The sequence below is a fragment of the Doryrhamphus excisus genome, linkage group LG1 (assembly GCF_037039965.1).
Source record: "Doryrhamphus excisus strain RoL-2023G ecotype Guam linkage group LG1, RoL_Dexc_Guam_v1.1, whole genome shotgun sequence".
In the NCBI taxonomy this organism is placed as follows: Eukaryota; Metazoa; Chordata; class Actinopteri; order Syngnathiformes; family Syngnathidae; genus Doryrhamphus; species Doryrhamphus excisus.
In genome coordinates this window covers 27,955,869-27,976,974 of record NC_136357.1, presented here as the reverse complement: position 1 = coordinate 27,976,974, position 21,106 = coordinate 27,955,869, and the positions used below count along the sequence as shown (strand labels likewise).

Here is a 21,106-nt window from a genome sequence, read left to right as displayed (position 1 = left end):
CAGCTACACACAATAACCAGCATAGGAAGCTTTCTAGTTTTTCAAGAATCTGCACCTATTCATCTGTATTTCTTTAGATTTTCGCGAAAATCAGGCGCAACAGCCCAATTGTTGACGTGATCTTATTTATTTATGTCACATTCACAACACATTTGACAGGAAAGACATGAAACATCAAGAAAAAGCAATATGTACAATGCGTGAATGGAAGCGTCGTTAATTTTAATAATCTCATTTTTAAATATCTTTTTGACATCGACACACAACATGCGTCACTCTAGACTTCAAACATATAAATACAACAAGGAATGACGCAGAACGGAAGCGCCTGCATGGAATTATGGAACAACACTCCAGTTTGCAGAGGGTAGCGATTAATATTTGATGTAATAATTTATCACAATACACAAGCATATCCAGATTGCCAATTTTTGATTGGCTTTGAAGGGCATTCACTGTAAATGCTTTAAAAGATCACTGAAATATGAAAAAAAATATATGATATTAGTTTTTGGTGTGTACTTGTTCAGCCTTTATTGCAAGGGTGTCCAAACTTATTGTGATACAGGTGGGAAAACGCCTATTATTAATATCAACATTGATCTTTCTTCCCCGTTTTTTTTTACATTTTCCAAATATTTTAATTGTCTTTTAATTTTGATAAATTTCCTCCAAGTAATATTCTGACTGTTTTCATAAATGTTTGGATCTAATTTACAAATTCCAACTTTCCCCAACCTAAGTTTTCCAAAAAAAAAATTACAATTAAAAAAAAAAGATTTTTAACAAAATAACCTATTTTTCTTTAATATTTCAAATATATGCTTCATATAAATATTACATATTTTGACTTTATTCTCAAAATCACAGCTGTTTTTTTTCATTTCTACTATTTCAGCCTTCTAATTTAAAGTTTTCTTCTCATAATTATGATTTTAATTTCATAACATAACTTAATCCACAACCTAATTTCCGCCAAATTACAATTTTATTTGTTGTTTTGTTTATCGTGACTTTTACAAAACAAAAATTCATACTACTAAAATAACATTATCTTTCTTAATATTGACATTATTCTCATAAAAATATGACTTTTTCTGTATTTAGTTACCATTATATATATATATATATATATATATATATATATATATATTGTAACTTGTAAAGTCAAAATATTCCCAATTTTGCTTTTCATGTTTTTTTTTCTGGTTAAATTATAATTTAGGGGAGGAAAAAAAAAACATTGGCCCCTGGGCCACACTTTGAACACCCCTGCTTTCTGATTTACATGTACAGTACTGAATAATGTTTCAATTACAGGCTTATAAATAACATACAACAGTGTAATGCCAATCAATAAGTAATGAATATTTACCATTGTATTAGAACGTGGTCGTTCATTGAACACCAAAGGTGGGAGTGGACAGACAGGAGCCAAAGGACTGAATGACAGGGGTGGAGGGGGGGTTGAGGGATCTTAGAAGATAGGAATGTAGTTGTCGATCTTGGCACGGTGCCGCTGGGCAATGCACTCGGCGATCCAGACGATGTTCCTGCACTCCTGCTCCTTCAGCTTGACGTAGGCATAGAAAACGCTGAAGTGGAACTGGTTGAGGAACGCCAGTTTGTTCAGTTTCACCTGCAAGGCAAAGGAGGAAGACTTTCAAAATAGTCATTGAAAATAAAAATAAAAAAAACTAATCGCAAGCACGTAAAGTCATTTCATCGCTTTTTCAAACATAATAAGTCAAGCTGTTTATATTATAAGTCAAACATTTGCATATTTTTGGCCTAAAATTAAGCATTTTCCAAGCATGAATTGATTGAAAATGTGAATGTAGTATTCCGCATTGATCACAAGGTGGCAGTAATTGCTTTTTTACAGGTTTTAAATCATCTCACGACAAGGACAATAACAAAAATGTTCACTGATATTTACTAAATTCGGTAATAGGAGATTAACGGAGATTATGTGGGTGTTATTGCTAAGGGGGTCCAACAAGGTTAAAAACTGTATTCAGAAGATCATAAACAGGTTTCCTATGCCATAACTGCAAAAATATTCACTTACTATAATTTACTTACTGTATCACCGTCAGGTCCAGAACCAATTAACAGCGACAAATGAGGGATTATGAATGATGGATGAGATTGTCCATGTAAATTAGCATTTGTTTGAATGCATTTCATTCATGTTAAATGTCACACAGAAATACAGTAGAGAAAGTAAAGTAGAGACGAGACCAAAAAAAAAAATAAATAAATAAAACCTTTGCAGATACTTTTTTTGGGGAATAAGTTAGCGCGCAGACCTCACAGCTAGGAGACAAGGGTTCAATTCCACCCTCGGCCATCTCTGTGTGGAGTTTGCATGTTCTCCCAGTGGGTTTTCTCCGGGTACTCCGGTTTCCTCCCACATTCCAAAAACATGCTAGGTTAATTGGCGACTCCAAATTGTCCATAGGTATGAATGTGAGTGTGAATGGTTGTTTGTCTATATGTGCCCTGTGATTGGCTGGCCACCAGTCCAGGGTGTACCCCGCCTCTCGCCCCAAGACAGCTGGGATAGGCTCCAGCACCCCCCGCAACCCCCATGAGGCGGTAGAAAATGAATGAATTAATTAAGTTAGTTGTTGGGCGGCACGGCGGTCTAGTGGATAGCGCGCAGACCTCACAGCTAGGAGACAAGGTTCAATTCCACCCTCGGCCATCTCTGTGTGGAGTTTGCATGTTCTCCCAGTGGGTTTTCTCCGGGTACTCCGGTTTCCTCCCACATTCCAAAAACATGCTAGGTTAATTAGCGACTCCAAATTGTCCATAGGTATGAATGTGAGTGTGAATGGTTGTTTGTCTATATGTGCCCTGTGATTGGCTAGCCACCAGTCCAGGGTGTACCCCGCCTCTCGCCCCAAGACAGCTGGGATAGGCACCCCTCGCGACCCCGTGAGGAAAAAGCGATAGAAAATGAATGAAAAGGCGGTAGAAAAACCTCTCAAAAGTGCATAGGGTTCCCGGAAAGTACCATGGACAGTTCCTAACATTTTCATTCAGCAAAAATCAAAGGGAAAAAAGCCAAAGCATACCTCATGTTCAAAGAAGCGATCCTCCAGCGTTTTGTCGCCTGGGTTGCTGCCAGCGCCTTCGAAAAGTAACTTGTACTCCTGAAGAGGACACAAGCGATTGTGTTGGGTCGATTGGGACGCTACCCAAACAGAAAGAAAGCCCGCCACAGTGCAAAGAAACGGCCACTTACAGGATAGTAGTCCGCCACGGCCTTGACCTGCTCGTAGTCGTCAGCCCGGGCCAACTGAGCAAGGCCTTCTGGGTAAAGCTTCCCACAGTGGGGGAAGAGCTTAGCACGGTCCTCCTTAGACAGCTCTGTGCCGAACGAGTTGATGGTGATGATGAAGGCTCTCCGGTCAGCCTCAAACTGCAGTGAAGATGGACGGGTTAGCGGCGTCTGTTTCCTTTAAAGTACTACGTCGAACCAATTACTCGATTAATCATAAAACAAGCGTCAGATTAATCGACTAAGAATATAATTGTTAGTCGTTTCCGCCCACATTCCAAATACAAGCTAGGCTAATTAGCGACTCCAAATTGTCCATAGGTATGAATGTGAGTGTGAATGGTTGTTTGTCTATATGTGCCCTGTGATTGCCTGGCTCGCCCCAAAGCAGCTGGGATAGGCTCCAGCACCCCCCCTCCCCCACGCGACTCTTGTGAGGATAAGCGGTAGAAAATGAATGTTGCAAAACGACTGACTGACTCATATTAATTTGGTTCGTCTGGGGCTGAAATGATTACTCGATTAATCATAAAACAAGCGTCAGATTGTCAGATTAATCGACTAAGAATATAATTGTTAGTCGTTTCCGCCCACATTCCAAATACAAGCTAGGTTAATTAGCGACTCCAAATTGTCCATAGGTATGAATGTGAGTGTGAATGGTTGTTTGTCTATATGTGCCATGTGATTGGCTGGCTCGCCCGAAGACAGCTGGGATAGGCTCCAGCACCCCTATCCCCCCATGTGACCCTCATGAGGATAAGCAGTAGAAAATGAATGAATATTTCAGATTTTGAAGCATTCTAATTGTGAATGTAGTATTCTACATTGGCCACTAGATGTCGGTATTGTTTGTATTGGTACAATACTGTTGGGGCCATAACGCCACAACAAGCTAAAACTCCACTCTGATCCGAAAAAAATCACTTCCTGTCCTCGACATATACGTCTGCCTGCCCTTACGGTTACAAAATATGCAAATGTGAGAAACAGAATGAATAAAAACGTCAAGCACGACGCTCACCTCCAATATGGGACACATGGTATCGGCTGTGGTTCCTCCCAGGTTGGAACAGAACTTATAGAAGGCTTCTAGGTAAGCCTGAGAAAGCAAACAAAATCATGACGGTACAGCAGCACTATTGATATACGCTTTATTTTATACAACTTTTTACCTTGTAGAGTGTGTTACGAATGATTTCGATGTTCATTTCGTCCAAGTCCTGCTCAGATATACAGTCCTGGAAAAATGCAGCTGAAAACAAAATAAAAAAGTTGGAAGGTTTTTTTTCATATAATCAGCACATATTCCGTCCTCGGGATAATTACCGTACCTAGCGGTGTGTCCACCAGAATGGCGTTGTACAGTTCGGCTGGAGTCTGAGCGATGTTGACCGCCTCCATTTGCTCAAAGCTGCCCAGCGGGTGACATTTTGGTACCAGCTCAGAGATGGCGCGTTGGTGAAGGGTTCCCGTAATGAGCAGGATGACGTTATCAATCATATAGCTGTACCTGTGGTCATAAACACACAAAGTAATCAGGGTATTCCACGGCGTGTGATTAACTATTGTTTTTATTATCGTCCATAACTACAAAAAAAAATCTGTTTCCGACCTTCTAAATTCAGTTTTCTACATTATTAGATCCCTCTAGACATGAACCATCACTCGTATAGTCACCTTTACACTCTTATTACCCAATATATGTCAACTTTCTTCCTATTAATTATGACTTTATTCCTTAATATTATGAGTTTTCCCCAACCCGGTTTCACATATTAAAACTTAAAAAATATCTATATTTTCTTGAATAGTTTAACTTTATATCACTTTAGCTTATAACTTTATACCAGTAAAGTAACATTTTTCCTTGTAATATTACATTATTCTCAAATTATGCATTTTTTTTTGTTTATTCTTGTAAAATTACTACTGATTTTTCATTTTTTTTGTTCATTCATTCATTTTTCTACCGCTTATCCTCACGAGGATCACGGTGGGTGCTGGAGCCTATCCCAGCCAATCACAGGGCACATATAGACAAACAACCATTCACACTCACATTCATACCTATGGACAATTTGGAGTCGCTAATTAATTAATGTTTTTGGAATGTGGGAGGAAACCGGAGTACCCGGAGAAAACCCACGCATGCACGGACGGGGGAGAACATGCAAACTCCACACAGAGATGGCCGAGGGTGGAATTGAACCCGGGTCTCCTAGCTGTGAGGCCTGTGCGCTAATCACTCAGCCGCCATATTCTAAAAATATAATGCGGGAGGAAACCGGAGTACCCGGAGAAAACCCACGCATGCACGGGGGACAACATACAAACTCCACACAGAGATGGCCGAGGGTGGAATTGAACCCGGGTCTCCTAGCTGTGAGGCCTGTGCGCTAACCACTCGTTCGCCATGCAGCCCATTCTTAAATATGCATATTTCTAAAACTAATAATAGGTAGTATTCAACCACAAAACAGCTGCAGCTGAGGTCTGCGCGCTAACCACTAGACCACTGTGCAGCCCCGTCACATCATCTCATGAGATTCAAATGTTAAAAGATCAATTAATTAATCACACAATACATGAAAATGTATTGATATAGTATTTCCACGTGTGTGCGTGTCTTTTTTTACTCGTCTCCAAACATCCAGGAGAGTGAACTCTCTTCCTGGATGGGCCTCAGCAGCACCTTGGCGCGTTTGTTCCATCGATCATACAAGTCTCTGTCTCGGTTGGAGACGGAGACGGGGCCGCTTGCATACACACAGAGTGCAGAAGAGTGCAACATAGGCGATATTACATTGGTAGACCGCACTATATTGTCATTATATTGTTATATAGTGTTCTATGGGCCAGTACTGTAACTGGACAGTGTATATTAGGAATGTACGGTGTGTGAGATCTTGCTACAGACAAAAAATTGTCTCACGTGATGAAATCCATGAAGCTGGCCAGTGGCTCATATGACTGGTTCCTCATGTGACGAAACTCCACAACCATCTTCTCCTTCAGTTTGTCGTCAATGACGGACACGGTGAGAGGCGATGCCTCGTTAGCCAAGAAGCTGCCATAGTCTGTGCTCTGCAGGTGCAGCTTCAGGTCTGGAGAAGAAGAAAAAAAAACATATATTTTCATTCATTGGCTAACTAAATTAACAAGACATAATATAATTACATTGAAGCCACGAAACCTACTACAAGTACACGTAAGCTAGCTTCGTGTTAGCTAGCTAGCTAGCTAGCTAGCCACAACGACGACTTTTAAATTTGTACTTCCTATTTTAATAGCTGATATATACCAAACGACCCTTGCGCATTACAGTGAGTAAACTATTTATATATAAAATAAAATAAAGACGGGGAAAAAAGCGAATTTTATTGGTAATAGAACGGGGCTACGTGTCATAAAAATGACAGCTAGCATCCATGTTAGCTTACAGGCTAGCGATGACTTATATATATATATATATATATAAAACTCACCTTCGAGGGTCTCACATTGCACCAGGTTTAAATAATCAGCCTGAGACAATATCCCCGCTTTAAATCCTCTGACCAGCCCCTCAAGGTACCCGTTATCGACGTTGAAATAAAGCTCGGAGAACGGCATCCTGTCTGACCGTCGGATCTCTTAACGCTTCCTAACCCGGGGTGCTAAAGCATTTAGCATCAGCTGACTGAAAGCACGTGACGGTCACCTGACCAGTCAACAGCTTTTTTTTTCTCTTCCGGGTATGTTTTACTTATTATTATTGTATTGTACAGTGGCTGGTACACTTGTAACACAATAAAGTATATATATTCGTTTTACAAGGTTCAGACTATATTATACTTCAGTGCAATTGCGCATGTCTGAGGTTGGTTTACATTAATCTGCAAATGCTGTACATGTGGATCAGTTCATTGCAATGCCAATAGGTGGCGGTGTTGTGCCTTTTTTTTAATGAGTCGCAATGAATGTGAATGGTGCTAATTCAAGCAGTAAATGCCTTGCTCAACTTTGCTAAAGCCCTCATCTAAATAGGATGATTCTGTAGTGTGATCCACTACCTGGCGACATACAGTACATATCGCAACAAAAAGGCTATGCATTTAATACTATCTCACCAGTGCCAGTACGCGGCACACACTGTAATGTATGTACATTGTGTAAAATGTATTAAATCATGTTGACAGCGACTTGTGTTGAGTTGCCAGATCAAGTGAAGTCTCTTATTGAACACGCCGCCTAAAGTTAAAAAAAAAAAAAACACCACAAAATATGAGATATGAGACACAGTTCGAGACTGACATTGTGGCAAAACACGTGTGGCAGGTTGGTTATGTTGCGTGTTCCTCAAATCACGCACATAACACATAATTATTTAAGGTAACATAATGTACATTCTCATGTTCTTAAACTACCTTGGTTTTTTTTTTTTTAAACGGGAACGTCCCTTTTTCTTGGAATTTTGCCCATCATTCGCAAACACATATTTCTTTCTCTTTGTGTGAGAATCTAGCGTGAGAAAACAATTTAATACGAGCGATTTTGACGCTAGTGTACCATTTACATAACTGACTTGTATAGTAACCGAGCTACAGCGATATTATTATTGTAGCGGCTAACGTGATAAACTAGTTTTATCTGGTGGATAAAATTCACCAAACATTGGCAAAGGAAAAAAAAAAATCCACTTTTCTGACGTTTTGTTTTTTTTGTCGTTTTTTTTCGACCTTCTTTGAGCTGATGACGCGTCGCTAACCACTTGTCATAGCGTCATTCACAGACAGTGGATACCTAGCTCTCAATTCCGCTAACGATACATTTTTGTCATAAGCATTTTTTTTTACCCGATGACTGGAATACGTGTCTTTTAGTGGAAGACTGCCGCTAATCTATGCCGCTGTTGTTGACGGAACTAGCATACATATGTGTATGCAAAAAAGTTTTGGTAGTGTTTTAAATGCAATTTATATATTGTTATGAGTATTCGTGTTAATTTAATGCGTGATCACAGCATGGATATTAAAAACGATAATGATGTGCATTGATAGCTAGCTCATATTAATTAATTATTATTATATTTTGTAGTCAAGTCGAGGTCACAGTCAGGGAAACGGAGCTTTCAACTGTTTTCAATATAAACAGTATAAAAACAACACTTTAATTAGGAACAGTAAACTCATCACACAGCAACTTAACACTAAAAAAAGGTATACCTGACAAATATACCAATATGTACCAATAGGAATTTGAAAAGGAAATGCATTCATTCAGTAATGATATCTAAGGATACATTTTTGCCATAAGCATTTTTTTTACCCGATGACTTGAACACACGCGTCTTTTGGTGGAAGACTGCCGCTAATCTATGCCGCTGTTGTTGACGGAACTAGCATACATATGTGTATGCTAAAAAGTTTTGGTAGTGTTTTAGATGCAATTTATATGTTGTTATGAGTATTCGTGTTAATTTAATGCGTGATCACAGCATGGATATTAAAAACAATAATGATGTGCATTGATAGCTAGCTCATATTAACTAATTTTCTCATGCTTTAAGGCACAGAAAAGGGAAAGAAATATGTGTTGTGAATGATGGCCAAAATTCCCCAAAAAGTGCATAACACGTCTCTAAGAAAGTAGGTCACGGCAGCTGTGACCTGTTTTACTGGAAATATTGCAAAATGTTGTAAACTTGAGGACTCTGTAGAAGTATTTGAAGTACGTACATATGGACATTTTTTTTAAGTTACAGACCAAATACTGACATATATTTTGTAGTCAAGTCGAGGTCACAGTCAGGGAAACTGAGCTTTCAACTGTTTTCAATATAAAAACAACACTTTAATTAGGAACAGTAAACTCATCACACAGCAACTTAACACTAAAAAAAGGTATACCTGACAAATATACCAATATGTACCAATAGGAATTTGAAAAGGAAATGCACTCATTCAATAATGCATTAATCGGGACACTGCGATCGCTTCAGCCTCCCTGTGGTCTCTGAGCTCCTCTGGCTCCCTCTGGTGGACAAATGTAGCATTACCACACCATACATGTATTTTCTGTGGTGCTTGTCCGCCGTTGTAATGAGTTATCGTAAAACTTTAAAAGGTTGGAAGTCTTTGTATTGGTACATGTTTGTATATATGTTAAGTATACCTTTGAGTTGAATACTGTACACCGTGTGGAATGTATTTATTGTCACATTGACAGGACAGAATCGAGCCGTACCTATAGCGTGTCACGATGCTGTCGATGATACCTCCTCGAAGATGATAAGAATGCGCAATACAATACAAATACTCCGCAGGGTTTGAACACATTGTTCACCAACCCTGTCATGACGAGTCAGCCTGTGTCATCGAGGAGTCTGTTTTCCAACCCTTAAAGCTGTCAACATCCAAATGGTTTAGTGATGGTTCCATGACTGTGTGACATTCTGACATTTTCAATAACGTTTACGAAACATACGAGGGAACTACAGCAGAGCGTCAACAAAAATAACGCCTCGTTATTGATCAGAAATGAGTACATTTGAATGATTACTTTATGCTTAAAAAAGTGTTGCCGTTTCAATACAAAGCGGTGACAATCTGGCACTGGGAGGGGAGAATCACACAAAAATTGGGCTTTATTGTTGCTGGTATGTATTTTTGTATTTCAGATACTATTAAGAAGGGGCTTGTGGTTCTTTTAACGTTGGGACACCATGGAAAGATTCCAGTCAAATCATGGAATCAAAACTGCTGTCAGTGCTGGGCTGCACGGTGCTCGAGTGGTTAGCACACAGGCCACTCGGAGACCCGAGTTCGATTCCACCCTCGGCCATCTCTGTGTGGAGTTTGCATGTTCTTCTCCCACAAGGGGGTGGAAGTGGTTCTTTTAGTGTTGGGACACCATGGAAAGATTCCAGTCAAATCATGGAATCAAAAAGAGCAAATTGCTGTCAGTGCTGGGCTGCACGGTGCTCGAGTGGTTAGCACACAGGCCACACATCTCGGAGACCCAAGTTCGATTCCACCCTTGGCCATCTCTGTGTGGAGTTTGCATGTTCTTCTCCCACAAGGGGGTGGAAGTGGTTCTTTTAGTGTTGGGACACCATGGAAAGATTCCAGTCAAATCATGGAATCAAAACGAGCAAAGTGCTGTCAGTGCTGGGCTGCACGGTGGACAAGTGGTTAGCACACAGGCCACACATCTCGGAGAGACCCGAGTTCGATTCCACCCTCTGCCATCTCAGTGTGGAGTTTGCATGTTCTTCTCCCACAAGGGGGTGGAAGTGGTTCTTTTAGTGTTGGGACACCATGGAAAGATTCCAGTCAAATCATGGAATCAAAAAGAGCAAATTGCTGTCAGTGCTGGGCTGCACGGAGCTCGAGTGGTTAGCACACAGGCCACACATCTCGGAGACCCAAGTTCGATTCCACCCTTGGCCATCTCTGTGTGGAGTTTGCATGTTCTTCTCTCACAAGGGGGTGGAAGTGGTTCTTTTAGTGTTGGGACACCATGGAAAGATCCCAGTCAAATCATGGAATCAAAACGAGCAAACTGCTGTCAGTGCTGGGCTGCACGGTGGTTAGTGGGTAGCACACAGGCCACACATCTCGGAGACCCGAGTTCGATTCCACCCTCGGCCATCTCTGTGTGGAGTTTGCATGTTCTTCTCCCACCATGAAGTGGTTTCATTTAGTGTCGGGACACCATGGAAAGATTCCAGTCAAATCACAGATTCAAAATGAGCAAACTGCTCCAGCTTTTTCTAAAATGATGCATTCATGCACAGCACATCATTTCTCGGACACAAGTTGCCGCTGCATTCAGGGACACTGCAAACACACCCACACATGCACATGCTACAAAACGTTCTACTTAAATGTATATTTTCTCAAAAAGCTATTTTTCTCCTTTTTTTTTTGTTGGGAGCTGATATTTTCCTGAAACTTACCTATGTTCTCCTGTTAATTACAAAAAATCTAGAAACACATTTTTTTGTTTCTGATGAAAGACGACTGGAATGACAGTGTTGGTACTAAATTTGAAGTATGATGACATTTAACCCGAGGCAAAGTAAGCGAAGCATTCAAACTTGACCGAAATTACAGTCATACCTAAGAAGCCAAAAAAATGAAAATATACCTTCTTCAACCGGTTTACGTTCTCCCTTCATGTCACATGTACTGTTCTCATGATATTATTATTATTATTATTATTAAGAATTACATTTTCTCTTAATGATCCTTACTTGATAACTTGTTCAATTTGCAAATTATGACATCCTTCCTGCATTAATACAATATCTTCAATTTAGAAAGTATTTTGAAAGTATTTGAAAGTATTTTGATTGACAGCAGAGACGAACAGACACGCCCGTTGTGAGACAAATATAAAGCAGGAAGACTCGAGCATCCGCATCCAAGCATCGGGGGTCCTGGCGTTGAAAGGTAAACATCACTTGTGACTTACTTACTTGCATATAATTCACTTATCACTGTCATTTCCTGTATTATATTATTATTATTATTATTATTATTATTATATTCTTTTTGTCACCCAGATTTGAAGATTAACATCACCATGGCTCCAATCTTGACTTCTGTCATCCTGTTGCTGTCACTGATAAGCATCCCTCCGGTAAGATTACAAACCAATTAATCGTAATTAATCACGATTTACAACTATGTGTGAAATATGTTCTTTTTGACACAATTGTGTATATTTGTGTGTGAAAAATCTAAAACACCAACCTCTAGTAGCACAACATTTGAATAAGATTTCAAACATGTTATTATGAGCCACGAGGGGTTGCGTTCAAAGACACTATGTCGTTTTTTTTTTTCAGTTGAATGCACAGTTTTTAGTGTATTTTCTGGGATTTTCCAGCATATTTAAATATATTTAAATTGTACTTCAGCATTAAAAGTTAAACTGGTGAGTGTTGTTTTTGTTTTTTTCATTTATCTGGTCATTTAGACCAAATAAAGAATAAAAGAATAAAGAATAATTCTTTTTATTTGTCTTATATAAAGACAAAAAAGTGATGTGTTTGTGTTTTTTCAGACAGTCTCCCAGCGTAAGGATGAGATTGGTAAGTAAACCCGTGCAAAAAAAAGTGTTGATGCGCTCATTCGGCTAGATCAGGGGTGTCCAAAGCGTGGCCTGGGGGCCATTTATGGTCCCTGACTGTTTTATTATTGGACATTGGAACATGATAAGACAGAAAAACAACAGCAAAAAGGTAGTAAGAGAAGTAAGAGAAAAAAATAGCATGAAGTTGAAAATTGAAAAGAAAAAAATATAAGTAAAAAAATCTATATAAATAAATTATAATAAAATAAATATTATAAAATATAATATATAAAAATAAAATATAATATATATAAAAAATATATAAATATTTTTTTTAATTTGGGTGGGAAAAAGTTGTAATGTTAAAATAAATAAAGTCAAAATATTCTACAAATAAAGTGCTAATATGACGAAAAAAATTGTGTAATAAGAAAGGCTGATCTAGATTTATAAAATATAATAAAATATAATATAATAAATTAAAATAAATATAATACAATATATAAAATGATATAATAAAATATAATATATATAAAAAAATATATAAATATTTTTTGAAAATTTGGGTGGGAAAAAAGTTGTAATGTTAAAATAAATAAAGTCAAATTTTGTACAAATAAAGTGATAATATGACAAAAAAAATTGTGCAATAAGAAAGGTAAGGCAAAAAAGTTCATACAGTAATAAGCTTTGTTAGCGATAATAAAAACATGACATGCAGGTTGTTGTTTTTTCCTCAAATATAAAAAACATCCCTGCATCTCTATATGCTTTGCTTAAAAAAATGTTAAAAATTTTTTTAAATATATTTTTCAATATAAAAATATAAAATATAATATAATAAAATAAATATAATAAAGTATAATATAATAAAATATAATATTATAAAATATATAAAAATTATATAATAATATATATAAAAATATATAAATATTTTTTGAAAATTTGGGTGGGAAAAAGTTGTAATGTTAAAATAAATAAAGTCAAAATATTCTACAAATAAAGGGTGCAGGTTGTTGTTTTTTCCTCAAATATAAAAAAATCATCCCTGCATCTCTATATGCTTTGCTTAAAAAAATGTACATTTTTTTTTCAATATGGAAAAAGTTGGACACCCCTGATCTAGATTTATAAAAATAATAAAATATAATATAATATATATAAAAAATATATAAATATTTACCCCTGATCTAGATTTATAAACTTAATAAAATTTTTCATGCTATGTTTAATGTCTATATATTGTTGTTGTTTTTTAGGAAACACAGATGTCAGTGAAATCATTGAAAGGGCAAATGCAAACACAAGTAAGAGAGTATACACACACACACACACACACACACACAGGTATACTCGATGTGAATATATTTCTTCTGTTTGCTCTTTGACAGCAACACATCTGCTGCATGGCGACATCGCCCTAAAAGTGCAAAGGAACGCCGATCCCTGCACTGCCACGGGATGCACATGGCCCAAATATGGGAAGTATGTGTATGTTCCTGTGTCCATCTCCTCATCTTACAGTAAGTAATCATCCATCTCCATTCATCACATCACATCTTTGTCTTTACAGTAAATCTTGTTGTGCCATCAAATGTGGCATTAAGCAAAACCTCATTCGCATAACATTAGAACTTTATTCCCACAATATTATTACTTTATTCTCATAAAAAAAATCCATTGTTAATTTTTCAACTTCCCTGTTGTTGTCCTGATATTATCCCATTATTCCCATAATATTTTGACTTTATTTCCATAATATTATAACTTTTTCCCACCCTAATTTTCCCAAACTTTTAAAAAAAATTACATATTATTTTTTTAAATAATATTACAGGTTTTGTATTTTGAAAACTTTTTTCCCTCCTAATATTTTGACTTTATTCCCGTGAAAATTAAAGCCTAATTTCCAGTTACTCAACATGTTCTCCTTGTAATATTATTTAATTTTTTATTCCCATATTTTGACTTTATTTCCATAATATTATAACTTTTTCCCACCCTAATTTCCCAAACTTTTTTAAAAAAAAATTACATATTATTTTTTTAAATAATATTACAGGTTTTGTATTTTGAAAACTTTTTTTCCTCCTAATATTTTGACTTTATTCCCATAAAAATTAAAGCCTAATTTCCAGTTACTCAACATGTTCTCCTTGTAATATTATTTAATTTTTTATTCCCATATTTTGACTTTATTTCCATAATATTATAACTTTTTCCCACCCTAATTTCCCAAACTTTTTAAAAAAAAAATTACATATTATTTTTTTAAATAATATTACAGGTTTTGTATTTTGAAAACTTTTTTTCCTCCTAATATTTTGACTTTATTCCCATAAAAATTAAAGCCTAATTTCCAGTTACTCAACATGTTCTCCTTGTAATATTATTTAATTTTTTATTCCCATATTTTGACTTTATTTCCATAATATTATAACTTTCTCCCACCCTAATTTTCCCAAACTTTAAAAAAAAAAATTACATCTTATTTTTTTAAATAATATTACAGGGTTTGTATTTTGAAAACTTTTTTCCTCCTAATATTTTGACTTTATTCCCATAAAATTAAAGCCTCATTTCCAGTCATTTCCAGTTACTCAACATGTTCTCCTTGTAATATTATTTATTTTTTTATTCCCATATTTTGACTTTATTTCCATAAATTTATAACTTTCTCCCACCCTAATTTTCCCAAATTTTAAAAAAAATTACATCTTATTTTTTAAAATAATATTACAGGTTTTGTATTTTGAAAACTTTTTTCCTCCTAATATTTTGACTTTATTCCCGTAAAATTAAAGCCTCATTTCCAGTCATTTCCAGTTACTCAACATGTTCTCATTGTAATATTATTTAATTTTTTATTCCCATATTTTGACTTAATCCTTGTAATATTATAATTTACAATTTAATTTGTTGGATTTTTTGTTGTTTTTTTTTTTTAATATTTCAATTCATGCCACTGAAATGATTTTTCATCACAAAATTACAATATTATTCTTCTAAAATGATAACTTTTTTTCTTAATATTTTGACTTTATGCTTCTAAAATTACTGCCAACTTCCCCGTTGATACTGTTATGTTTTTGGTTTTATAGTTTTATTGCTAAATTATATTCTTAGAATGCGCCACAGGCCAATAAAAATATAGCCACTGACCACAAATGGCCCCCGGGCAACATTTTGGGCACCCATTTTTTTTTTTTTTTTTTTTTTTTAAAAGGACAAAATATTTCAATAGGTACCTAAGTGGAATAATGTTGAGAGGGTACTTACTAGTACTACTACGTGTGTGTGTGTCCGCAGGCTTCTCGGATCGCATAACCATCATCCGTGGCTTGCTGAGTTTCTATAAAGACACCTGCATCCGCTTCACAAAGAGACGCTGGTGGCACAGGAACTACTTGTACTTCTTCCCGGGATCTGGGTAGGGATACACACGCACCGCGTTTAAGTTCACGGGAAATTTTCCGAAAAAAAAAAAATATTTCCAGGTTTGCTCTTTGTGTGTGGTCAGGTGTTGGTCGTACCTGGGCCGTCAGTCCAGAGGTCAGGCAATCTCGTTGCAGAAAAACGGATGCGTGTACCTCGGCACCGTGCAGCATGAGATTCTTCATGCGCTTGGATTCCACCATGAGCAGGTTCGCTCGGATCGAGATGATCACGTCATCATCAACTTCGACAACATCAGAGAGGGTGAGATTGCCTGCTGAGATCATATGGAGGCCATATTTTTTATGCTTAAAAAAAATTTGATAAGATATATAGTGCGAGAGGCGGGGTACACCCTGGACTGGTGGCCAGCCAATCACAGGGCACATATAGACAAACAACCATTCACACTCACATTCATACCTATGGACAATTTGGAGTCGCTAATTAACCTAGCATGTTTTTGGAATGTGGGAGGAAACCGGAGTACCCGGTGAGAAAACCCACGCAAAGTCCACACAGAGATGACCGAGGGTGGAATTGAACTCGAGGCCTGCGCACTAACCACTCATCCACCGTGCAGCCATATTTTTTATCATTACAGTATAAAAAAACCTGTTTACGACCTTGTATCAGAGCCCTCTAGCCATAAAATAACACCCCTATAATCACCGTTACTCTCCTTTTACTTTTCCAGTTAGCGTTTTCAGCATTAAATACCCTGTTAGCGGGCTGCACGGCGTTCGAGTGGTTAGCGCGCAGGCCTCACAGCTAGGACACCCGAGTTCGATTCCACCCTCGGCCATCTCTGTGTGGAGTTTGCATGTTCTCCACCGTGCATGCGTGGGTTTTCTCCGGGTACTCCGGTTTCTTTCCCACATTCCAAAAACATGCTAGGTTAATTAGCGACTCCAAATTGTCCATAGGTATGAATATGAATAATTGAGTCGCTGACCAGTATAAAAACCATCACTGACTCACGGTGTCATCTCACCAAGAACACTTTATTACGAACACTAAATTCATCACACAGCAACTTAACACTATAAAAAAAGGTATATCTGACAAATATATCGATATGTACCAATAGGAATTTGAGAAGGAAATTCACTGCCTCTGAGTAATGCATTCATCGAGGTGCTGCGATCACTTCAGCCTCCCTATGGTCTTTTGAGTTCCTGTGGCTCCCTCTGGTGGACAGAGGCGGCATTGCCACATCATACATGTATTTTCTGTGGAAAAACTTTAAAAGGTTGGAAGTCTTTGTATTGGTACATGTTTGTATATATGTTAGTTATACCTTTGAGTTGAATGGTGAATGACAGCATGAGTTTAACTTGTATATGGAGTATATATACATATATGTATATATATATCTTGTATATTGAAATGAATAGTAGTCTGATCTTGTGTACAGGAAGTGAAAGAAACTTTCAGAAAGTGAACACGAACAACTTGGGTACTCCCTACGACTTCGACTCCGTCATGCACTACAGCAAGTCAGTATGAACGTTAGAAGTTGAAAACCCCTGCATTAGAGTAGAACTTATACTATACTATACTATACTATATACATATATATATATAATATTTTAGTCTTCTTTCTCTCTTTGTGGCCTTATTAGTGCAATTTTGATATTTAATTTTAATGTATGCATTATTTATGTATTATCTGTATTACCGTTTCAATGGATGACATAGGCCAGGGGTGGGCAAACTACGGCCCGGGGGCCACATGCGGCCCACCATGTGTTTCGATCCGGCCCGCCAGTTGCTTTCTAAGTATTTACATTTTTAACATACAGCTGATATTATAACACTTTTACAGATCAAATTACACAAATAATTCAAGGGAAATTATAAGCATAATATAGTGTGTGTGTGTGTGTGTGTGTGCATGTTTACTATATGTTGCGGCCCCCATGGACAATTTTGTTAACTCAATGCGGCCCACGAGTCCAAATATTTGCCCACCCCTGACATAGGCGATTAAAAATATTTGCTTGGTTTGACTTAAATAAAAGTATTTTTAAAATTAAGAAATGAAAAAATATCACATAAAAAATACCAAATAAGAGACTTAAATAAAGTGTAGAAATATATAAATAATATACAATCAATAAAAATAAATTCAAACTTAATACATGAAAAAAAAATATATATAGATTAAATCAAGAATTAAATAATAAATTAATTAAATAATGAACTAAACTTACTAATGAGTGAAACATAAAAAAAAAATACATTTGCCTGGTTTGGCTTAAATAAAAGTATTTTAAAAATCAACGAATGAAAAAACAAATAAAATTATACCAAATAAAAGAGACTTAAATAAAGTGTAGAAATATATTAATAATATACAATCAATAAAAATAAATAAAAACTTAATGAAAAAAAATATATATAGATTAAAAATATAGTGTGAGAATGCATTAATAATTCAATAATAAATAAATTAAATAATAAACTAAAATCAAGTGAGAAAAAAAAAAGTGAATCAAGTGAAAAAAATAATACAAATATACCAAATTAAACATAGAGTGTACAATTATATAGTATATAATATATATAATATAATATATATAATATAATAAAAAATACAGAAAATAATTATTTGTTTCTCTATCATCCAATTTGAATTGAGATGAGTTCAACGCATAATAAATCAGAAACATAAAAAAAAATACATTTGCCTGGTTTGGCTTAAATATAAGTATTTTAAAAATCAACGAATGAAACAACAAATAAAATTATACCAAATAAAAGCTTAAAAACTTAAAGTGTAGAAATATATTAATATATGAAAAAAAATATATAGATTAAAAATAGTGTGAGAATGCATTAATGATTAAATAATAAATAAATTAAATAATAAACTAAAATCACTAATAAGTGACAAAAATTTATAAAAATATACCAAATTAGACATAAAGTGTATAATTATATAGACAATAAAAAAAATACAGAAAATAATTCTTTGTTTCTTTATCGTCCAATTTGAATCGAGATGAGTTCAACGCATAATAAATCAGAAATATTGATTGACCGGCTTCACATTTTCCTGTTATTACAGTTCTGTATGCATTTAATAATAATAATGTTGTTTATTATTTCCAGCACGGCTTTTTCCAAAAACGGCCAGCCAACCATTGTTGCCATAAACGATACGAACAAAGTGTTTGGCCGTGCTGTGAAGATGAGCAGCAACGACACTGCACGTATCAATGAGCTCTACAAGTGTAGTAAGTACTGTGTTTGTTTATGTTTATATTTATCAAAAATGAATGTGATTATGTGAAAATGTAATATTTTTCTTGCAGATTCATAGACAACGGAGAGAACGTGTTGGCGGTTGGATTCCGCGGCTCTCACGTCATGGTGCAATGCTTTCACTCTGAAACGAATGAACAAGCAGTAGAAATAAATAAATGTGACGATGAGACAAAGACAGCGGCATTGCGGCTATTTTTTCTTATTTTTATATTTTTTCTTATATTCTTTCTTTACTCTGAGAAATTGGTGCAAGATTCCGTGTATTTAATAACTGCTACTGCTTTAATAACTGTGTAACAAATAACCGCTCTTCTTTTTCCATTTTTTCTGTTGTTTTTTTTTTTAACTAATTTTCCAACTTAAATTTATTTTGTTTTGTTTGTTTCTCAGAATATTTACAAAATTTAAATAATTATATATAATTTAATTAATTATTTATTAAGTTTTTATCTATTTTTATTGATTGTATATATTAATATATTTTGGTGAAATATTCCGTGTATTTAATAACTGCTACTGCTTTAATAACTGTGTAACAAATAACTGCTCTTCTTTTTCCATTTTTTTCTGTTGTTTTTTTTTTTTAAACTAATTTTCCAAATTAAATTTATTTTGTTTTGTTTGTTTCTCAGAATATTTACTACATTTAAATAATTATAATACTATTATTATAATAATTATAATAATAAAGATATATTTTTTAAAAACCTAGTTTTTCAAAATTACAAATTTGTTTTGTTTTGTTTGTTTCTCAGAATATTTACAAAATTTAAGTAATTATAATAATATAATTATAATAAATAATTATAATCATAAAAAAATATATATTTTTTAAAAACCTACTTTTTAAAAATTACAAATTTATTTAGTTTTGTTTGTTTCTCAGAATATTTACAAAATTTAAGTAATTATAATAATGTTATTATAATAAAAAAATTATAGTAAAAAATATATTTTCTTTTTAAAACCTAGTTTTTCAAAATTACAAATTTATTTTGTTTTGTTTGTTTCTCATTACAAAATTGTAATAATTATAATAATGATATTATTATAATTATTATGTCATTGTATGGTCATATTACCTTGTACTTTGGTATGTGACAAAAAAATTAAAATTAAAAAATTTAAAAAAGAAAAAAAACAGAAAAAATGTAACATTTTAAAACATTCATAAAATACAGTAAAAAATGTGATCGTAAAAGTACCAAATGGTAAAAATAATTTTAAAAAGTTATATTAATATATTATATGTATTAATATTTAAATATATATTATTATATTAAATTTAATTATATTATTTAAATATAAATTAGGGGGAGAAAAAAATCCAAAAATGTACAAAAAAAAACCCCCAAAACTTAAACTATATTAGTCAACAAACACCTGTACTTTTTAGGAAAGGGAAAAATAATGAATCTATCTTTTGATTGGGATAGGTGCCAGACTGCAACAATTATGCTGGCGCCATGACGCTAAGGTGTCATTTTATTATGTCATTTCATGAGTGTTGTGAAACAACATGTCATTATTTCAACAAAAGACTCCAAGCTTGTCGCTGTGTGTATTCTTAAAGTGGACCTATTATACTTTATCCACTTTACCCACATGATCGATAAAAGGTCGATTTAAGATTGCGTTATCGTGTTAAACGATGCCAAAGTTTCAGATAACGAAATGGAATAAAATGTTTTCATCGTTAGAGCGTAGAAAAACCTGTTATAAATTTTTTAAACAGTTTTTAACAGTGAAGCATAGAAGCGTCTTTAAGAGTCAATTGCTATATGCTAGGTACGACAAATAAATATATATATATATATATATATATATATATATATCAGCTGGGATAGGCTCCAGCATACGCCCCACGACCCTAATGATGATAAGTGGCATCAAAAAATGGATGGATGGATATTATGAGAATAAAACTCATAATTAGGTTGAGGAAAAGGTTTTCTTTACAAAGATATTTCAGTAAAAAATAGAAATATTTTGAAAAAAAAAAAACAATAGTTAAAATGTGGACAGAAATTTGTTCAAAAGTAAAAA

The 21,106-nt window shown here is 34.9% G+C and overlaps 2 protein-coding genes across 2 annotated transcripts; one reads left to right on the top strand and one right to left on the bottom strand.

The window, feature by feature from the left end:
• Positions 1–1,030: 1,030 nt before the first annotated feature.
• On the bottom strand, positions 1,031–6,967 carry atp6v0d1 (ATPase H+ transporting V0 subunit d1). The gene is made up of 8 exons (XM_058078578.2): positions 6,778–6,967; positions 6,225–6,396; positions 4,624–4,802; positions 4,465–4,544; positions 4,314–4,391; positions 3,254–3,430; positions 3,084–3,161; positions 1,031–1,639 (listed from the first exon to the last, which is right to left on the bottom strand). Exons 1-8 carry the CDS (start codon positions 6,902–6,904, stop codon positions 1,478–1,480), a joined length of 1,053 nt encoding a protein of 350 aa, XP_057934561.1. The 5' UTR covers positions 6,905–6,967; the 3' UTR covers positions 1,031–1,477.
• A 4,893-nt stretch (positions 6,968–11,860) lies between these two features.
• Positions 11,861–19,115, top strand: LOC131132335 (low choriolytic enzyme-like). The gene is made up of 9 exons (XM_078793784.1): positions 11,861–11,917; positions 12,344–12,371; positions 13,612–13,659; positions 13,744–13,875; positions 15,662–15,782; positions 15,873–16,051; positions 17,205–17,286; positions 18,905–19,029; positions 19,108–19,115. Exons 1-9 carry the CDS (start codon positions 11,861–11,863, stop codon positions 19,113–19,115), a joined length of 780 nt encoding a protein of 259 aa, XP_078649910.1.
• The last annotated feature ends 1,991 nt before the right edge of the window (positions 19,116–21,106 follow it).